The 22,360-nt window shown below is 43.8% G+C and overlaps 1 protein-coding gene across 1 annotated transcript; it reads right to left on the bottom strand.

The window, feature by feature from the left end:
* Positions 1-2,145: 2,145 nt before the first annotated feature.
* Positions 2,146-15,727, bottom strand: LOC128340960 (alpha-1-antiproteinase-like). Its single transcript, XM_053286900.1, has 5 exons — positions 15,584-15,727; positions 11,049-11,696; positions 7,256-7,526; positions 6,407-6,554; positions 2,146-2,559 (listed from the first exon to the last, which is right to left on the bottom strand). The coding sequence occupies exons 2-5, from the start codon at positions 11,674-11,676 to the stop codon at positions 2,371-2,373; spliced, it is 1,236 nt and encodes a 411-aa protein (XP_053142875.1). The 5' UTR covers positions 11,677-11,696; positions 15,584-15,727; the 3' UTR covers positions 2,146-2,370.
* Between the last annotated feature and the right edge of the window lie 6,633 nt (positions 15,728-22,360).

Consider the following 22,360-nt stretch of genomic DNA (forward strand, 5'->3'; position numbering starts at 1 on the left):
TACGATTCTGTAATGATATGAAACATTAAGGAGGCCCTGCACATGCTGATTCACCCGCCAGCACCAGCACCAGCTAGGGACGACCCTGCTTGCTCTCTTTAAATTCTGAAGTTGTTCTCTAAGGCTCATTTCTCTAGCCAGCCTTGAGTTGATTGTAGTTTGTACCTAAAGCTAAAACACATCTTTGCAAGCTTCAATTCAGTATTATTGGTATTATTAGTCTTGTTAGTTTTATTAGTTAATATTGTGTTGCTTATTAATCAATATTTCTTTTCTGTACTCCTAAATAACCCTAAATAAACCTGAATGCATTTTGACTTCAACTTTCTGTCAGTACTTTCCAAGACTGAAGCTTTGCACAAATTTATTCTGTAATGAGCTGCTCACTTTAGATTTGCTGGTTCCCCACATAAGCCCAAACATTATTCAGGAGTACATAGCCAACACTCCAGAGCAGTCTCATTAACAGTGGAAAAATAGAGGAAGACGTTCATCATTATTGCTGCCATGGAAGTCAAGAAGGCAGTCAATGCCTGCCTACAGGCAGTAATGGGCTGGATGAGGGAGAACAAATTCAAGCTGAATCCAAGCAAGACGGAGGTGCTCATTGTGGGGGTTCAGAATCTGAGGGGTGAGTTAGATCTTCCTGTGCTGGATGGGGTTACACTCCCCCAGAAGGAGCAGATGCACAGCTTGGGAGTACTCCTGGACCCAGGACTCACCCTGGTTTCTCAGGTGGAGGCCATGGCCAGGAGTGCTTTTTACCAGCTTCGGCTGATTTGACAGCTGCACCCATTCATTGAGGAGGATGACCTCAAAACAGTGGTGCACCAACTGGTAACCTCCCGGCTTGACTATTGCAATGCACTCTACGTGGGGCTGCCTTTGTATGTAGTTCAGAAACTTCAATTAGTTCAGAATGCGGCAGCCAGATTGGTCTCTGGGGTAACCCAGAGAGACCATATTACGCCTATTTTGAAACAATTGCACTGGCTGCCAATATGTTTCTGGGCAAAATACAAAGTGCTGGTTATTACCTTTAAAGCCCTGAACCGCTTAGGCCCGAGATACCTTGGAGAGCGCCTTCTTCTTCATGATCTCCACCACACATTAAGGTCATCTGAGGAGGTTCGTCTCCAGTTACCACAAGCTCGTCTAGTAGCTACACAGAGACGGGGCCTTTTCTGTAGCTGCTCTTACGCTCCCTGCAGAAATTCGCAATTTGAATTCTGTATTATCCTTCAGGAGAGCCCTTAAAATGTATTTGTTTGGCCTGGCTTTCCAGGGTTTTTAAATCGGTTTTAATATTCTAAACCGATTTTGGGTCTTTTAATCACTGTATTGTTTAATTGTTGTTTTAAAATGTTTTTAAATTGTTAATTGTTGTTATATTGTTTTAATTTGTTTTAGCTCTTTACTGTTTTAGTGGTTTGTTTTAATTGTAAACCACCCTGAAGCATTTTGGAAGGGTGGTAAATCAATCAATCAACCAATCAATCAAACAAACAAACAAACAAATAAGAAACTTTGCAGGGTTGTTCACTGTCTCTACAGGCAGTGATTGTAGCAGTGCATGAACTCTGTTCCTCAATCAATCAGTAAAGCGCTATTTTGCTGCAGCCTTTCAGTTCTCAGAATTCCTCATCATGTTGGCAAACTGTCAGGGATGATGGGAGTTGTAGGCCAACTTCTGCAGGAGAGTCGAAGTTGAATAGTTCTTTCCTAGTAGATGTGGGCTGCCATTTTCCCCTCAGGATACATCAGGAAAGCGTCATTCTCTGGTGCAGTCAGGGAAAGAAAATGGCATCTGGCAGCTGCTGGGATGTTGCTGCTGCAGTGCCACTTACAGATATATTACTGAGTGTGCTGTTTCAACAGTTTGTCCAATAGCTGAGTGTGTTGCAGATATTCAAGGCACATGCTTTAAGCCTTACAAACATTGCAATTAAAAGATACATATAATAACCCCTAACATTTCAAAATATTCCAGTTTAGTAGAGGACCTTTTGAATCACAGAACAGGTGTTTTGTAGAATGTGATTTTTAAAAAAAGAAATCTTCCACTGAATGGGCACTTCATTCTTTTTCACACAAAAGCACACGTGAGCATAGAATAATCACTGTGTAGTTACTTAAACCAATAAATATTTTTAGGTTGATGATTTCATTTATTTTAAATTAGGAATTATATATTGGAGAAAGTGACACTCCGGCTTGACTTATTTATCACATCAGTGTTCAATTTGTTGGGAAAAATGTATATCAGTGACATTTCTGAAAGTAACTGCGTTCTAAAGACCTTTTCATTCACACTATACATTAAACCAGGTCTAAGTGGTCAGGGCTGCAAGAAGAATACTATTGGTGCGATTAGTTTCCAACTGGGTTTGCAACTCTTCCCATGAGTACTATCTTATCTTCCTTAACAAAAACCATAAAGAAGGGATGGTTAAATTGAATTGAAGGGGTAAAGGAAGTAAAAAAAACTACTTCAAGGACAGTGGCAGCTGCAGCTTCTGTGCCATTCTCATGGACGTTCAGATGAGCTTTGTGAACAGCCTGCAAGGAAACACAACAAGGATTAGGACTGAAAAGAGAGCCCGATCTTATCAGGTTCATTTGTTCTGGTTCTTCCAACTGAAGGAATTGTTGGCACCCCAGGCAAAGGTGGAGATTTGGCAACCCTCCCTTCATCTGTGCAGGTACCCCTACCCCATTCTCCTGCATGGGTGAGCACCTTCCATCATCCAAGTTAACACTTTCTGTTGAGTGAATATTCAAAATATATCCTTTTTGTCTAAGTTATTAATTCATTGGGGTTGCCTTTCTTTATCACCAGCTTTATCTTAGGATCTAACCAAGTTCTGAATAAGAATTGCACTAACATATAGACCACCCTAGGAGGTTCACAAAAGATTTTCTCAGCACTGTATATACTGCTTTGCAATGAATGTTCTCCAAGCTGTTTTCATATGGATGGATGGATGGATGGATGGATGGATGGATGGATGGATGGAGGGAATAAGATGGTTCTGTGTCCCAAAAGGGCTCACAGTCTAAAAAGAAACATAAAGTAGATACCAGCAACAGCCACTGGAAGGGTGCTACGCTGGAGAGGAGAGCTGGTCTTGTGGTAGCAAGCATGACTTGTCCCCTTAGCTAAGCAGGGTCTGCCCTGGTTGCATATAAATGGGAGACTTGATGTGTGAGCACTGCAAGATATTCCCTTCAGGGGATGGAGCTGCTCTGGGAAGAGCAGAAAGTTCCAAGTTCCCTCCCCGGCTTCTCCAAGATAGGGCTGAGAGAGATTCCTGCCTGCAACGTTGGAGAAGCTGCTGCCAGTCTGTGAAGACAATACTGAGCTATATAGACAAATGGTCTGACTCAGTATGGCAGCTTCCTATGTTCCTATGTGGGGTTGGATAGGTCCTCTATTGGAGGATCTGCTTTTATCAAATAACACACAAGCAAGTATGAGCTCGGTGAGCACTGTGAGTTTGGTGGGAAAAGAGAGTAAAATCTTAGAGGCAGACTTGTGCGTGAGATTTTAGACAAAGGAGTATGAGAGAATGCAACTTTCTGAAAATTTAACTCTTCATAAAGCCACTGAAATGGCAAGGCAATCAGACTATAATCCCAGCTCAGGGAGCAGTGGCAATTTTACATTAGCATGGAGGAAGTAACTTCTTCTCCATCAAGCATTAGACATAGGGAAAGGAGCCATTTTGGATGGTCATTTGAAAAAGGCAAGAGCAGCCCTTTTGAAAAGGGGAAATTCACTTTTCTAGCTGCAACAGTTGAACAGAAGAAACCCCAGATAAGCAGTCCAGCCATTTCAAAAGTACACATCAGCTAAAAGGGGTGTGTGTGTGTTAAAGCATACATTTCCAGTGTGCATGTACAAGATGTGGTAAGATACACAGCATTAAAAAGTTTTGTCCAGCTAGAGAACCACAGCACAAGAAATGTTTAAATACCAGGTACTTTGCTATTACATGCCATACACAGAGGATACAAGATGTTACCACAGGAGTGGAGGATCAGTTTTTCGAAGTCTCCATTGCTTGCAGAGACACTGAATCTGCATGGAGAATTAACCTAACAATTCAAGCAGAGGCGTAACTATAGGGGGGGCAGGGGGGGCACGTGCCCCGGGCGCCATCTTTTCTGGTCACGTGGGGGGCGCCGCCATGACCAAATTGTTTTTAAATTTTTTAAAAAAATTTTGTTAATACAAATGTTTCCTGCTCAGTGCAGCAGCGCTGCAGCAGTCAAGGGATCACGTCGGTGCCTCCTTCCCCACGAGCGGTCCCTTCCACGCCGCCTGCGGCCCCCCCCCATTGCTTTGCTGGCGCCTGGCGGCCAGTCAGTGGCCTGGCTTGGCGGCGGCGGCGGGCACTTGTGAGGAAAAACCTAAGTATAATGTAGTATGTTGGGGGGCTGGCGGGGGGGGCACGGTGGGGGGGCGCCATTTCAGTGCTTGCCCCGGGCGCCGTTTTCCCTAGTTACGCCTCTGAATTCAAGGCATGACTATTAATTCCAAAAAAGACTCCAAAACAGATGTCATTGTTATTTCAGGGAAGACTTTTACTACAGAAAGCAGAAACTAAGGTCATTCACACAACCAAAGTGAGGAGGGCTTGGGGGAAGGCAGGAACATTACCAGATGATCTGAGCAGATTCTGGGCTCCTCCACATGTGCAACTACACGCCCAGTGCTGTGGCAAGCCTAGTAGCAATTAGGAGCAGGGAGAGGAAGTCAAGCCATCAGGTATCCCACAATGCACCACGTGAGCAGAACTACTCTCTCAGCCCTATCTTGGAGATGCTAGGGAGGGAACCTGGAACCTTCTGCTCTTCCCAAAGCGGCTCCATCCCCTGAAGGGGAATATCTTACAGTGCTCACACTTCTAGTCTCCCATTTATATGCAACCAGGGTGGACCCTGCTTAGCTAAGGGGACAAGTCATGCTTGCTACCACAAGACCTGCTCTCCTTTCCTCACCATGGCTTAAACCATGGTGTGCCCCAGCAGTCCCAGTCTCTAAGAAAAAAGGAAAAATCCATATCTGCATAGACCTTAAAAAGCTAAATGACGCAGTTGTTAGAGAAAAACATGCACTCCCAACACTGGAAGATCTACTACCAAAAGTGACTGAAGCTAAATATTTTCTAAATTGGATGCTTCAAGTAGCTTCTGGCAGATTCCACTGACTGACTAAATTCATTCATTCATTCATTTTCATTCGATTTTTATACCACTTCACCCAGATGGCTCTAGGTGGTTCACAAATATAAAAATTGATAAAAACAAATAAATAACAAATTTAAACCATTTTAAACCAATTTAAAATCATTTCAATAATCACTAAAAGCCAGCCTAAAAAGATATGTTTTTAGGGCTCTTTTAAAGTCTGCTAGTTGATTATGCATTGTGTGAAATAGTATTTCTTTTAGTTGGTCCTAAATTTCTTGGCAATCAGTTTCATGGGATGACCCCTGGTTCTAATGGAATGAGAAGGGAAGAAAAACTCCTCTCTCTTCACTCTCTCCACCATACATGATTTTATAGACATCTATCATGTCTCCCCTCAGTCATCTTTTCCCCCCCTAAACTAAAAAGCCTCAGGTGTTTTTATTTATTGCTACATTTCTATACCGCCTTTCGTTAAAAGACAACCCCAAGGCAGTTTTGCCAGTGTTGTTGCCTTGCCTCATAAGGAGGGTGCTCTATGGTTTTTTCTAACATGGGAAACACCTTAATGAGTGAAGCTGCTCACAGAGAGTGAGTTGTAAACTGCCCTGAGACGTAAGTTTTGGGCAGTATAAAAATATGTTAAACAAACAAACAAACAAGCAAACAAACAATTCTGTTGCACACATTGGCACACAATGAGCCCTTTCTCACAAGCAATGAGAAAGGGCAAGAGGTTTAGCAGAGAGGAAGCCTCAAAAAGATTTCCTCCCCACAGACGATTGTGGGCTTCCTCTTCGGCGGACCGGGTGCTGGTCCAGACTACTACTGGCTGCTGCTGGTAGCTTGGGGTGCCGGGATGCCATGATGTGTCACCCCACATCACCCACCCCCAGAGCTCCCATAATGCACCATTGTGCTCTCACCATTATGCGAGAGTGCTCACTCTCCTAACCTCATTTTACAGGATGGCTGCTGAGGCGGGTTTACCACCGAGGTGCCGCTGGGATCGGGCCTGATCCTGGCAGTACGCATGCACAGGAAAAACCAGGTTGGGCTTCCTTAGCCCAGTTTTGCCTACGCCTGTCAATAGCTTCATTATCTTTCCATGTACTTTCAGACAGGACTGTACCTGTGGTCTCAGAAAGTCAACTGAGAGAGGCTAGAGTCTGGAGCTCAGTATATGCCCCATGTTAATTTTTGAAAAGTATACCTTGGAAACCTTCAAGTTGCGCTTCCCAGTGATTCCAGATAGGTCTGCTCCATTTGTGAATACATCAGTAACTCCCATTTTTTGTAATATTTCTTTGACATCATAACTACTAGACATTGAGAATTTGGGGATGGACAGATCTATTCTCCTGTGAAAGAAGAACAAGAGGCTGGTGAGCTGCTACTCTGACAAAACACAAAGGCAAAATGTACCGAACTTTGCAGTTTGGCTTGATAAACATTAAAATAACCACTCCTGTTTCAAAACCGGTTGAAGTTCCACCCCTTCACAGCAACATGCAACATAGCCCCATCTCTGATGGTATCCACGAGTACAGCAGCTGTCTCTTCATACAAATGCTGCACTCATGATCATTGCAGAAGGCGAGGGTATGCTGTTGTAGGGAACCAATGGGGGCCGGTTTGAAGGCAGGGGGATAACTTTAAGGGCAGGGAAGGGTTCACTTCCTCCTCACCCTGCTGCCCCGTCCTCTTCTTGGACTGGAAGTGACCAGAAGTAACCCACACACATCGGCATGAGCAAGCACAACGTGTGCATGCACACACTGATGCACACAGGCATGTGGGTTACTTCTGGTCACTTCCAGTCTGAGGAGAGGACAGGGCAGCCAAACCGCTGGGTGTTCGAACCTGTTTGGATGCCTGTAAAAGGGCCTCCAAACAGGTTTGTGAACATTGCTATGCTGTTGTGAGAGGTGCAGATCTTTTGTTATAGTAACTGGGTACATTATGCACAGTTACAAGAGTGCCTGTGTAGAAATAGTGAAATAAAAAATATTAATGAAGGATATGGAGACAACGCTCTATCCAGTACAGCACAATGGCTTACCTTGACTGCAATGAATTCAACCACTTTGCCACAAGAGCTGTTCCCAATGCTTCTTCCACCTGTTTCATTTTCCCTTGTTTGGGCAGAATGAACAATGCAGAAGCACTGCCTTTGTACGGGAGCTGCACCACATGACAGGATAGATCATTGTCAAAATAACTCTTAAAAAGGCTTTCTTTTTTCATCATATCAACTTTCACTGTTGTTTCTTCATCCACATAGAAGTCACCTTCTCGAGTGCTCAGAGGATTGAAAGGTTCTTTCCAGTAGGCTTATGAAAACAGAAGGCAAGAGAGTTGTGGTCATGCAAGGCAAGATCTATGCATTTTAGAGATCAAAAGAAAAGCCATACATATTCTGAAATCAGTAAGATGAGGAATTTAAAATGAGCATATTGAGTTGTGAACGTTTTCAATTATAGCTTTTTGAACTCAGCGTGGAGAGATACATTTTCAATGCTTCATGTTGTCTCCTAGGAACCGTTCTATCAGTACAGGTGGGAGGGCTGGTCCTCCCCCCCCCCAATGTTTTATTTTCTCTGAAGTCCCTTGCACTCCCTAAAAACGTGCACCTGGGATCTTCCCCACCTTGTGCAATACGTACTTATCATCATTCATTCATTCATTCGATTTCTATACCACCCTTCCAAAAATGGCTCAGGGCAGTTTACACAGAGAAATAATAAATAAATAAGATGTACTTCTTCCACAAACATAAGTCTATGAGGCAATTCTCATGAGCAACCAAGACTGGGCTAGGGCAGCTGAGCCCAGGCTTGGCTGCCCATGGGAACTGCTGAGAGCCACGGGAGTCCCTGCGGCACCTCAGTGGCCAACCCGGCTAAGAAGCCAGGCTGTTAAATGAGGTTAAGGGATCGAGTGCTCCCTTTACCTCATTTAATTGATCTTGCATCGGCACAAGGTGCTTTCAGCTGGTTCTGAAACACCAATGAGTCCCCCCGTCACTGGGGGGATTCCCACAATGCACAGCACACTCGCATGATGCATTGTGGGATTTCCAGGGGCCGGGGTGAAGCATCTCAACCCCCACACCCTTGTACTACCCACAGCAGCTTCAGACCATCTGGACACACAATTCGCACACCCAGCGACTCCACGTGACCCCTCTGTGGGAAAGGGTAGTTTCGGTTGCCTTCCCTGTTGACTGCCCTCAAGCCCTCTCACTTTGGTTACAACCATTAAGACTTCAGCCTTCTGAATGGGTTTTTAAGAAGGACTTGAAAACATACCTGTTTAGCCAGACTTTTCATTTATAGTTCTAAAGCTTGGGGTTTTAGAGTTTTATTTGTATTTTACATTGTTTTAATCGTATTAAACTTTTGAAGGTTGTTTTTCGATTGTGAACCGTCCAGGGACCTTTTTGTATGGTGCAGTATAGAGATGCAGTAAATAATAAATAATATAAACAAATGACAAAATAAAAAAAATTAATAAGGCAACAGCACTGAGTATCAACTTCTAGTATCAATATTTTTGTCACCTCTTTGTTCTCTACTAGTGCCTAAATATAACAAGCTGCAACATAAGTTTCTAGAACTGGTGAAAGAGATGTAAATATAGTTTTATTTCTTATTAATTTCAGTGATAAAATACATTGTTTAAATGCATGTAGCAATTTAACCATATTTTAGTTTATTACGATTAATAGTGCTAGTCATTCTGACCCCTTTGAATGCACCTGACTAAAAAAATTAAAAATTCACATCCAAATATAATATTACTTGGAATAATTGTAAAGATTGTAAAACCCAAGATTTGCTTTTTAAATGTTTTTTAATGTTTGTCTTTAATCAACTTCTGATTTTTAGATTTAATACCTATTCTTGATTCATCTCTTAGTAGTACATTTTAATGCGGGGTGCAAGTTTCACGTGCAGACACTCAAATAATAATAAAAACTGATCTCTGCCATAGATACACGGGCTAAGCAATGATTTTTTGTTCACTTCTCCATTTATTTATTTATTTATTATTTTATTATTTTATTTAACATATTTTTATACCACCCAAAACTTATGTCTCTTGGAGGTTTACAACAAGATTAAAAAATAAAACATTAATTAAAAACAAAAACAAAAAAAATTAAAAGTAAGAAATTTAAAACACAATTTAAAAATTTAAAACAATATTCTAAAAACAACATTCAAAACAATCAAAACAATATCAGTTAAAAGCCTGGGTGAAGAAATGCGTCTTTAAGGACTTTTAAAGGATGTCAGAGATGGGGAGGCTCTTATTGCACTAGGGAGCGCATTCCAAAGCCTCGGGGCAGCAACGGAGAAGGCTCGTCCCTGAGTAGCCACCAGACGAGCCAGTGGCAAATGCAGATGGACCTCTCCTGATGATCTCAATGTGCGGTAGGTTTCATAATGAAGAAGATGTTCTCTTAAATACCCAGGGGCCAAGCTGTTTAGGGCTTTATGGGTTATTACCAACACCTTGTATTTTGCCCGGAAACATCTCGGCAGCCATTTGTTTCATAGTTTGTAATTTTGACTAATTCCAGTGTTCTATTGTAACCACACACGTTTTGTAACAAATGACCATTGGTTCACGGTTCTGCTAATTTTTAGGAGAAAGTTTACTTAATAGTGTGGCAGAACAGCAGGCTTTCCCCCATTCTTCCTTTCATTTAACCATTAAAATGCATACAGGTGGACCTCATTTTCTGCAGGGGTTCCATTCCCGCAAATTACACCAGGAAACACAGATGACACAGATAACGAAGCATTGAAGTCAATGGTATCGTGGGGGTTGGGTTCACGAAAAATTGGGAAAAAACCTTTTAAAATGGGCCAAATAAAGTGCCCTACCATGCTCTGTGGGCCTTACTCAGTCAGGTGATGCCCCCACAACCCCCCAAATTCCATGAAAAAATGTGGGTTTAAAAAACAAAAACAAATGAACCACAAAATGGTGGGTGGAAATTACCTCTGAAGTCATTTCCAGCCATCCCTGTTTACCCCCCTGGCTTTCCCCCCTCGTATGCTGAGGTCAGGTGTCTATTACACGGCCATGGATACGCGAATCCGTGGATGGTGAATCCATGGATAGAGAGGTTCTCCTGTACTAAAAAATGCACCTCACCATTATATGTTGACTCATTTCGGAGTTATCAGGACCAGACCTGTATCTGGATTGGGCCCTGAAATGAGTTACAAATACCCTTCCCCTCACTCTCATTTCCTCTCTTTCTCAAGAAAAGCTGCATTCACACAGTCATAAAGAACCTGGTTGAAGAGTTAACCAGGATCACTGAGCCTTGAAGAGTTGACTATAAGAACCCATGATTTTCAGGCTATCATGGTAAAATTGCTGTGTTTAATCTGCAGGATCCTGTTTAGCTATCCTGCATAAATGTTAGTTAATCTTTTACTCTTATGAAGGAGGGCAATTGGCAGCAGAAGAAAGTCTGCCTTGCTATCAGATAGGCAGGCTGCAAGATAGCCCTAAAACCTGAAACAGCACCTCTCAGAATAATCATGACCATTATTTCACAATCTGGGGTAGACTGGGCTTCCTTCGGTCTTCAGTCAAACCATGCCTCATGTAATGGCCACGGGGCAGGGGGAGTTGCTAGTGAAGTTGGCAGGTTAAAGGGAAAGAATCACAAATCCACTTTTGTTAACACAGCATGAATATTTGTAAAACCCCTATATGGCTTTGAGTCCTTGCGAATATATATATGGCAAACATTGATGGTTTCTGTGCCAAGAAGGGAGTGGTTTATCCGCTCCTACTATGTTTAGAAAAAGAAAGCTCATATGCTTTACCTTTGAGGAACATATAGTTTACAAGGACCATTACAACTTCTGGATCAAGACCCTTGACAACATCCACCAATTTTCCATGGGTTTTCTTCTCAATGAATTCATTGATCTTGCCCTCAGCTTCTGTCAGATTCTTGAAGTCCGTAGGATGAACTTCCGTCTGATAGTAATGTTTGGTGTCATTCAGGAACTTCTCTAGTGGTTGCAATTCATTGTTTGTGAAAAGGGCATTCCCAATATTGAACTCGATTTCAGCATCAGGGCGGTTTAGCTTCTGGAGGAGATGGAGAAAACCTTCATGTATTTCTTGCTCGCTGACCTCTGTCTGGTTAAAACCAAGACCTGAAAGAAGCTGATTCAGTGTGTCAGACTTAGCCCCCAGCATCAGCATGGCAAAGGCGGTAGACATGCTCAGGGGAGAAAATAAAATGTTCTTGCCAGCAGGCTGATCTGAAGCAACCTGGTGGTAGAATCTAAAGGCAAAATCAGCATTGCCTGCAGCTATCTTTTGACAAGGCTCAGAGTGATGATCATGTTGGTGTTCATAATCCTCGTGGTGGTCAGGAACATGATGAGCATAGGCTAAAGCACAGAGTCCAGCAAGCAGCAGACACAGGTGAACATTAGCCATTGTGCCCTTTTGGAGTCAACCTGTAATGAAAGAATCACAGTATCTTTGCATTTTTAACCAAAATAGCCAAATAGGTCCATCCTCTCAGTTCGAATGAGATGCAATCTCTTTATTTTGCGCTCCCATTGCAAGATGGGAGCTTTCAATGGGAGCACTTCTTTTCAAATTGGCCCACAGAACCACAGTTTGAAGGAGAGATTACCCATTGCATTGTATGAATGTTCAGAGGTCTGCATACTTGTACATGGTTTTTGTGTGAATGCATTCATGCATTCATTTAAAAAATGTACCTGGGTGCAGGCTTCCACAAAAGCATGGTACAGATAGGAAGTATACCTCTGTAACTGCATTCAATGTAAGAGGGCCTTTCACACGAATGAGCAGGAGGGAGAGTGGGTGGGCTAGGGGAAGGCTTCACTAATCCTACCTTCCCCCCAGATGAGCCATGGGACATTGCTGGGAGTTTCAACCACATTCCTAGATGATATGGTGCTGTGCCGAGTTCTAGACGGTATCTCACATTGAGGGACTTCCCCAGGAGATGGGTACTCTAGGCACCCATCTCAGTGTCTCCTCATGCTAAACAAAGCCCGATCAACCCCCAGCACAGTACCTCCAGTGACTGTTGCTGGTGTATATCTTATGTTTCTTTTTAGACTGTGAGCACTTTGGGGACAGGGATCCATCTTATTTATTTATTATTTCTTTGTGTAAACTGCCCTGAGACATTTTTGGAAGAGTGGTATAGAAATCGAATAAATCATCATCATCATCATCATCATCATCATCATCATCATCATCCTTGGGAAGGACTTGGGAACTTGGGAAGGACTCAATGTCTGGATAAAACAAACCAGTCAATAACACCTGTCTGACTGTGTAAACAAGAAATAATAATAGCCCAAGGAGACACAAGTCCTGAAGCCTGGGTTAATGGGGCGCTGACAGGCTAACAGTTGGGCCAGAAAGCCAAGTTAGCCAGCACTCACCCACCAGGATCAGGCCCAATCCTGCCATTTTCACACACAGCCTAACGCAGACTGGGTTTCCCTAGCCTGCGCTAGGCTGTGTGTGAGAACAGTCTCAACATGTGAATACCTGTACCTTGTATAGATCTGTACCTGTGAACACTGTGTACTCGTTGAGGCTGTTTGAACGAGCAGCCAAGACTGAGCTAGGACAGCTAAGCCTGGGCTTGGCTGCCCATGGGAACCACTCAGATCTGAGCGGCTCCCAGCAGTGCTTCAGCAGAAAACCTGGCTAAGAAGCTGGGCTGTTAATCGAGGTTAAGGGACCATGTGTGAGTACCGGCTGCTTTCAGGCAGTGCTGAAACACTGACAAGCACCCACCTGTCACTGGGGGGGGGGTGGGATCCCCACAACGCACTGTGCACTAACACTGTGTATTGTCGGATTCCCAGAGTCCAAGAAAATGAGTCCCGGCTCAGATCAATGCAACCCGTTCTGCGCTGCACAAACTACCATCCAAGGGGCAGGCAAAGTTTGGGCAGCTTCCACCGCCTGCCTGCCAGCTAGGTCATGTGACTGGCCCCAGAGCATGGGAATTGATCAAAACTCATGAATAGGGCTATGCTTGCAGAACAAAGAGCACCGAATTGGAATAACAATTAGGAGTTATTCCAAATTTGTGCACCATTCTAGACAACGAGAAAAAAACCAGTTACTTTCTCTTGGCTAGTACTGATCCAGTTCTTAAAGAACGGGAACAAGGTAGTTTTTGTTTAGGATGGATAAAAAATTTAATGAAATACATCATGGTCAGATCACAGTGTGGTAAATGCAGCAAGACTGGATAATGAATTTTCCATGGTTGCTAACTGAGCAAAGAGACACAGTGACTTTTGCTGGTGTTTACCTTAAGTTTCTTTTTAAGATTGTGAGCCTTTTGGGGGCAGGGAGCCATCTTATTTATGTATTAATTATTTTTCTGCGTAAACCACTTTGAGAACTTTGGTTGAAGAGTGGTATATAAATATTCATAGAAAATATTCTGAGTAGTTCTTCCAGTCACAAGTGATTTGGGTCATGTGGATTGACTAGCAAACAAGGACAATAAATCTATTATTAATCTTAATAATATCTATTATTATTATTATTTTATTATTATTATTTTAATAATATTAATTATTATTACTCTCATCTATGTTGAGAAAGATGCAGCAATTAACTTTGCTACTGCCTGGACATTAAGGATGTGCAAACAGGTTCAACGTTGAACGTGTTTGATGTCGAACTGGTTCGGTTCAACTGTTTAGGTCGAACTGAACCATCCTCTGTTCAGTCTGACCCCAGACCAAACACCCGCTGACTGTTCGGGGGGTTCATGAATTTTTTAAAAAAATAAATTTTTGTTGGAGGTGGTGGGGTGGGGAGCTCCGCAGAGATTCCCCCTCCCCCTGCTGGCCTCCCTTCATGCCTATACTCGCCATTCTTCCAGCTCTTTGGCCCATTCGGGCCTTCCCCCTCCAGCACCCCAGCCATTTTGGAGGTTGCTGCTCCAGCGCAATTAGACCTAATTGAACCCGAGGGTGGTGGTCCTAGGGAGTGCCAGACTGAATTGGCCCAGTCTGATTCAGGTCTGGTCTGGACTCAAACTGAACCAGACCAGCCGGTTCTGTGCACACCCCTTCTGGACACACAAGGACATATGATAATACAGGGCTTTGGGAAGCAGAGCCTAATTCTGCAATGTTTTAGCAACAATTTATTCTTCCTTAAGTATGACTTACCTTTTGCAAACTAAATTTCTGTCATGATACCTGTAAGCTTAGGTACAGCACAGGGATGTACATCTGCCGACTTACACCATGCTGCCTTTGTCTCTGGCCACTCCCCCCCCCGCCCCATTGGTCAAAGTGTTTTCCCTCAATTTTTTAAAGGTCTTTCAGTGTGTTCCTTATTTTGGAGCTCTTCAGGTGGCAAGACTATGAAAGGGGCCATCTGCAGCGTAGAACTGGAAAAGGTGCAGAAGAGGGCAACCAAGATGATCAGGGGATTAGAGCACCTTTCTTATGCGGCAAGGCTAAAACATCTGGGGCTATTTAGTTTAGAAAAAAGACGACTCTGGGGAGACATGATAGAGGTCTATAAAATCATGCATGGTGTGGAGAAAGTGGATAGAGAGAAATTCTTCTCCCTCTCGCACAACACTAGAACCAGGGGTCATCCCATGATATTGATTGCTGGGAAATCTAAGACCAACAAACGGAAGTACTTTTTCACAAAATGCATAATCAACTTGTGGAATTCTCTGCCACAAGATGTGGTGATAGCCAACAACCTGGATGGCTTTATGGGGGTTTGGATAACTTCATGGCGGAGAGGTCTATCATCGGCTACTAGTTGGAGGGCTAAAGGCCACCTCCAGCCTCAAAGGCAGGATGCCTCTGAGTACCAGTTGCAGAGGAGTAAGAGCAGGAGAGAGGGCATACCCTCAGCTCCTGCCTGTGGCTTCCAGAGGCATCTGGTGGGCCCCTGTGTGAAACAGGATGCTGGACTAGATGGTCCTTGGGCCTGATCCAGCAGGGCTGTTCTTATGTTCCTTCCGTCTAAGGTGTGCACACATGCTCACACTCACAAGTTTTTTGGGGTCCGCTCAGTTAATTTTAGATATCGCTCAGGTTGAATCAGGAAGGCCCCACTCTGAATGCATGTATGCACACTGCCTCAATACTGCCAACCCGAACAAAACTCATTCCACACATAGATTAAAACAAACCAAGAACACTAGAGGGAACACTGGCCATCATGGACTGAACCCTGGGGGAATGTTAGAATGCTATAGGGGGGTTGGGGCCCAGGACCTCTCTCTGCTGCAGCCCCAGTTTGCCAGCCCTGGCACCATCTCTGTTTATGTCAAAGTCTGGAAAGGTCTTTTGATACTTACATTCAAAGGTGCCCTTCTGAAGCAGCAGAGAAAGATCCTTGCACTGGACTACCTTTTATTTGGCAGGACATGGTTGAGAAATGTATGCTGTCCACTAAACATTAAACAGGGGTTGTTTACATTGAAAAACAAATACTCAAAATGTATTCTTCTGGGCCATCCAGGTCTAAAGTCCATGGCCTTCTCTCCCTTAGAATGAAGAATTGACACAATATGAAGAGACCAATATGTGGGTTACAAGTTGTGAATATGCCCCAAAGCAGACCCAAAATGTTTCTGAGCAGAACAGAAAAATCCAATTGTCTTGGGGTTTGGTGCCCAAGGCTAGGTGTCTTCCACAAATAACATCCAATAACACAGAGCTATGCCTCATGAACCAGCCACTTCTGACTAACACATCTTTTCCCCACCCCTCTCTCCTTTCCTCTCTGTCCCTGGATCTATCTCTTACCTATACAAGCTCCAGCGAAGCCCCTCCTGCAGCCATTATTAGCCAGGTGGCAGGACACAGCAGTCTGGTCTGTCTCCCCCTCTCTCTGCCAACACAGCTTCTAAGATTGTTTGGGAACAATCAGGAGATAGCAAAAGGCCTTCAGCCACTTGCTCCAAAAGAAATTAAACTGTTTTAAACTATTCACATTTATAGAAGGGTTAGAAAGAAATGCCTTTTCTGTTAAGAGTCAAAGATGCCTTGCATTTATTAGTGGTATTGGTTAATTGTCATAGAAATTATTAGACCAAATTAAAGGGAAAACACTGATTGCGAGGTTGGGGAATTGCTGTGACTTGTTGCTGCATAACAGCAGATAAGGTGCTCTTGCACAAAGAAGAAGAATTTCTCAGTCTACTGATACATGACTATCTGTTTCTTGGTGAGGCCAAAACTCTTTCCTAGTTAGCAGCTCTGCATTTTGAGAAAAGCAAAAATGACTTTAGGAATGCTTTAGCTGTTACTGAATACTGCACTACAATCATAGAAAAATGAAATGGATAACTTCTTGCCTATATGCCTAATCACCTACACTTGTGATCATTAGCCTTAATAAAGCCCATTTAAACTCACAGTTGTGGGTGTGTGTCTGTGTGTGATCTTTCCTTCTCCAGAATCACTCATGAATTTCAGAAACGAACATTGAGACAACTTGTGGACTGCATGTGATAGGATAAGGGGCAGATCAACCACCACCAATGCCCACCCCCTTTTCGTATCAAGACTGAATTGGTGACAGCAGCAGGCTCATGCAGTGTTTCCTTTGATTATGTTAAAGAATTTATTGATTCCAAAAGTCATAAGCAGTCGGAAAGGTTAGGAAATCTTCCTAATTCTTCTTGGCCTTCTCCTACTTCCTCTGCCTGAGAGGAACACTCGGCTCCAATTGCCAGTTGCCCAGGGCATTTTTTGGTGATTATTACCTATTGAAACTTTTTTTTTCTTTTTAAAATTTTTATTGGTTTTTACAATATCTTAACAATCCCATTACATCTAATTAAGTAAATACTGACTTCCCGCTCACCAATCTGCATGAAACCTTTTAGCAGAAACCTCCTTTATGGTGACCAATAACCAACCCTCCTGTTCCCTTCCCTAGAGAAGGGAGCAAGCTGCAGAGAGTTGGGAGGGGAGAGAGAAAGGGGACAGGTGGCAACCCAAACTATGTCAATCCACCAGTGAGCTGAGCAGGTTCTAAATCAGAGCAGTTGAATTGCAGTGATAAACTAAAACACACAGCACACACCCAACACAAGAAAAAATAACTTTTTAACCTATCAGACCCATTGGACTCAATTCTAGCAGAAAACATGCACAGCATGCATGGAGATTTTCCCCTTCCCCAAAACCCTTCAGCTCATGCGCAGTGAAAAGGCAGACACCACAGCAGAAAAATCCCTGGCCCTTGTTTACTGTAGCTGGTGTGTGTGTGTGTGTGTTCAATCAGCCTCTAGCAAGAGCAGACTTTATTTACTGATGCTATCTTTGGGGTGACGTGCTTTAAGATTCCAACCATCCTTCCAGAGAATAACTGCCCCCAGCCTTTCCTATTGGAATTCATGTCTCTGCATGCACATGTTTGATCAGCAGAGATCATTTGCAAACTGCAGCTCTCCTTTAGTTGCTGTTAAATTTCAAGGTAAAGTAGAGCTGCTCTCTATTTGAACAGTTATACTGCCATTTCTTAAAGTTTCCAACAAGAGCCCTCTTCAGATGTTATCTAAAAGCTGCTCTACTTGTGTTGACTAAAACTGGGCCAAAAGTCCCACTCTGGACCCATCAGCCATGCTTCTCAGAGCCCCACTTATGATTAAAGCAAAGTTCATCTAAAGAGGCGACTGGTTCGTCCGTGCTGGTGGGGGTGCTTCTGTGATTGGGAGATGCAGGCACCCACTTTAGATGCTCTGCACGAGTAGAGTGGCTTTTTGATAATGTTCAAACAGGGCTATGGTAGCAATCAGTTGTTACAGAAGCAATCGGTGTGTGTTCTCTTTACAGAAGCAACATAGCTTGTTTGAGCAAAGGGCACAAGTGCAGGATTCAAGGACGACAGACAAATATTTAAATACCGTTTCTCAACAAACGTTTCCAACCAGATTCTGGATGGGGTTGCACTCCACTTGAAAGAGTGAGTGCGCCGCTTGAGAGTACTGCTGGACCAGGCTCTGCTTTTGGAAGCTCAGGTGTTGGCAAGAGGTGCTTTTGCACAGCTTTGGCTAGTGCAGGGCTGCTCAACGTTGGTCCCCAGCTGTTTTTGGACTACAACTCTCATAATCCCCAGCCATAGTGGTCAACAGCCAGGGATTATTTTTTATTATTATTTATTTTATATTTTCTTTACATTTATATTGCGCTCTTCCTCCAAGGAGCCCAGAGTGGTGTACATAGTGAAGCTTCTCCACACAACAATCCTGTGTTTAGGTTAGGCTGAGAGAGAAGTGAATGGCCCAGAGTCACCCAGCAAGTATCATGCCTGAATAGGGGATCTGAACTCAGGTATTCCCAGAAGGCCAAAGTTGAGCAGGCCTGGGCTAGTGCGTCAGCTGCGTGCCTTTCTTGAGAAGGCAGATCTGACCACAGTTACCCTCACTCTAGTCACGTGGCAGCTGGATTACTGTAACGCACACTATGTGGGGCATCCCTTGAGGCATATTCAGAAACTGCAGCGAGTGCAAAATGCAGCAGCAAGGATTGTATCTGGAGCTGCCCACTGGGATCATATTACATCCTTTCTGAAAGAACTGCACTGACTACCAATTTGTTGCGGGTCTAATTCAAGGTGCTGGTTTTGAACTTTAAAGCCCTTAACAGTTGAGGCCCTGGATATCTGAAGGACCCCCTGCTCCCAAGAGTTTCTGCCCACTTGACAAGACCATCAGAGGGGGCTCTCTGCGTGCCAATGGTGAGAGAGGCTTGGTTACCAAGAATGAGGGGCAGGGCCTTCTCAGTCATTGCCCCCAGGCTTTGGAATCCCCTCCCAGCTGGCATCCACTCCTCAGTCTCCTTGGCAGTTTTGAGGAGGAAAATAAAGACATGGCTCTTCAACCAGCCTTTTAAATGAAAGTGTTGCTTTTGCTGCTGCTGCTTTGTGTTTTATGTATTATTATTTTAATGGGTTGTTATTATTTTTAAAATAAAGATTATTTTTATATTTATATTATCTCTTCTTTTGTATTTTAATTATGTATTGTTTATTTATATTGTAAATCGCTTTGAGATTATTTCAATGAAAAGCGGTCTATAAATTGAACAATCAATCAATCAATCAGTCTAAAAACAAACACAAGATAGACACCAGCAACAGTCACTAGAGGTATGGCCAGTTGCTCTCCCCCTGCTAAATAGAGAGAATCATCATGTTAAAAAGGTGCCTCTTTGCCCAGTTAGCATTCAGTTTGGTCTCTCATTGTCTCTTTCATCAGCTGTGATCAAGCCCAACAGCTGGCTTCTGGCCAATCAAGGCCAGCATTTCCCCCTGAGGCTGGCTTTCTCCCAGTCTCCACCAGTTATGAGGGGGGAGGTAGGTTGCCTTTGTCCCACCCTCCCACTCGATGGCCGCTATTTCTCTTCCAACCGATCTTCTCGTTCTTGCAGGGTGTGTTTCCCAACATGCTTCACAATTTCTTAACGAGCGGGGAGGTTCAGGGGGCGTATTACGGATGGGGGCAGGGCTTCTGGCCCACTTCCGGCACTGTCTGTAATGCTTTAAATGTCTGAATCGGTGTATGATGCCAGCAATCATTATCTTTTTAATCTTGAATACACCCCTCTTTATGGCTTGATAAGTGAGTACTGAGGTTTTGAAGGCAGTTTGCACATGCTCAGCAACTATTATTTGCATTTGTTCACAAAGTCCAAGATACTGTTGTGAGAGTGAAAATGTTCTGCGTGGCACAAATTAAGCTCCACTTTAGCTCTCACTCCCCCCCCCACACACACACACATGTGAACACACACATGTGCGTGCACACAGACAGAGTTTTAAAAATCTTTATTTGTAATCCCAGGAAACTGGAAGTGGTTATTTAGTGGAAAAATAAATACACTCTGCACATCCTCTGAGATATACTCATTAAATCACTTTTTTCTTGTGGGACTTCCTAAACAACTTCACAAAGCAAAGCAAACAATCTGGAGTTCAAGTGTCCCTTTGGATCCTGTTATCTGTCATCATATTACTCATGTTCATCATTCTGTCAGACCTTTCCCTAGAGGGGCCTGAATCCTGCCTCTGCTTGCAATAACTTTGTGAAGCGAAAGTTGTTCACTAATCCACTTAATTCTAGGGAACACCATCTACAGAACTTCTTCACATCAAACAGTCAAAGGGTGATATATATCATTGAATGTCCATCCATGCTCTCTGCTATAGGTAGGTAAAACAATTAGACCCATTAAAAGCCGGATAATGAAACATAAGAGCTGCATACACAGAGGGATGATTCAGGCTGCTCTAGTGCAGTTTAGAACCCAGAGGCGCACTTTGGGCCAGACCGCTGCTCCGAAGTCCAGTCCCCTGCCATGTGTGTGGGAGCTCCAAAATGTCCCTGAGGTCCTGGTGGTGGCAACCATGCCACCACTGGGTGACCACGTGTGCAAGACCCACCCACAGTCTGATACTAGCAGCCTGCTGCCACCAGCCCCAATCTCTCACCTGTGGGTTGCAGCAGAGGGGGATAGTGTGCCAGGATTCTCAATGTTGGGTCCCCAGATGTTATTGGACTTCAACTCCCATGATTCTCAGCCTCAGAGACCTTTGGTTGGGGATTATGGGAGCTGAAGTCCAAAAACATCTGGGGACCCAATGTTGAGAATCCCTGGTGTGGACCACCCACCAGCCTCCTTGCAGAGGCTGGCCAAAGAAAGACTTCTGGATTCCCAGAGGTGAGGGTGGGCCAAGAGAGGGAGCAAGCAAGCTTGTGATCTGACATGCTCGTTTGCACATCACATGTTTGATTGCACAGGGCGGCGGCAGAGAGAGGGAGCAGCCCTCCACAGCAGCCAGGCTCCACACCACTGCAGCAGCAAGCGAGGCCGAGGCTCCTCCATAGCAGAGCAGCACCCTCTGACTGTCTCCCTCCCTCATCCTGCTGGTCTGCCTGGCTAGGAGGCTCCAAGGTGGATGTGGCTCAGACTCATTCCAGACATTGACAACTCCCCCAGCCTTTTATATTGGAAAGCATGTTTCTGAATACACGTGTTCGATCAGCATTCAGAGATCATTTGCAAATTGCAACTCTCCTTAAGCTGGTGTTAAATTTCAAAGTAGAAAAGAACTGCTCTCTATCTAAATGATTACACTGCAGTTTCTTAGAGTTCCCAACAAGAACCCTCTTCAGATGTTATCTAAAAGCTGCTCGTCTTGAGTAGAGTGACTAAAACAGGACCAAAAGTTCTGCCCTGAACCCATCAGTCATGCCCCTCAGAGCGCCACTTATGCTTAAAGGCTCTGAGGGGGTTCATCTACCTCTGGATAGGAGTTGCAGTACACTTCTTTGTCCAAAAAACCAAAACCTAATGGTGAATACTGGCAACAAATGGAGGAAAACAGAAAAGATAAAAGGTGTGCATATGAAGTAAGACTCAAGTTATAGCAGAGACTCTGCTGCTAACCTTTGTTCCGCACCCCCACCTTCACTCACTGGCTCAGGTAACACATGCACACCAGCCATATACTGCTGCCTCTTGTTGTGGATCCATACTTGTCTCTTATATTTGGCAGAACAGTTCCTGCCTTCATCCCAGCAGCACAGTGGTCCTCCCAGGAGCTGTTTGCTAGTGTCTACACTGGGTCCCCTTTTCATGGTGAGCATCTTTAAGAGAGGGAACGTTCTTCTATTCCTTTGCTATAGAATCTGCTTTTAGAGGGCTTTTTTTTGTTGAAAAGTGATATATAAATATGATTACTACTCCCAATACAAATTTGGAAGGGTCCCAATAACATTTCTTCAAAAAGGTTGTGAGACCAGCCTTCCATGTCTTCAGAGGCCAGATCTGTCCCAAGTACATCCTGAGAGACATCCCATGACATTCTGATGACTTGTGGTAAATGATCAGGTGACACCTTCAGAGGCTACCTGGCTGTATACACCTGACTCATTCGAATCAGAAGGCAAGTCTTGTGTAAGCCAGCATATTTTAAAATAAGCAATAGTGGATAACAGTGCCACCTAGTGACATCTGCTATAACTATTTACTATCAGTCAACAAGGGGTTCTTTTGGTTCATAATTGTGTGGCTAAGCCCCAGTTCATGCTGTTTTAAAACCCTTACTCAGTTTTTGACTC

This window comes from Hemicordylus capensis, chromosome 1, assembly GCF_027244095.1.
Source record: "Hemicordylus capensis ecotype Gifberg chromosome 1, rHemCap1.1.pri, whole genome shotgun sequence".
NCBI classification, from domain to species: domain Eukaryota; kingdom Metazoa; phylum Chordata; class Lepidosauria; order Squamata; family Cordylidae; genus Hemicordylus; species Hemicordylus capensis.

Coding starts and splice junctions, on each gene's coding strand:
- LOC128340960 (XM_053286900.1), bottom strand. CDS start 11,676: ATGGCTAATGTTCACCTGTGTCTGCTGCTTGCTGGACTCTGTGCTTTA. Junction 7,527..11,048: donor AAACTATATGTTCCTCAAAG/GTAAAGCATATG, acceptor TGTTTTCATAAG/CCTACTGGAAAGAACCTTTC. Junction 6,555..7,255: donor TTGAATTCATTGCAGTCAAG/GTAAGCCATTGT, acceptor CTTCTTTCACAG/GAGAATAGATCTGTCCATCC.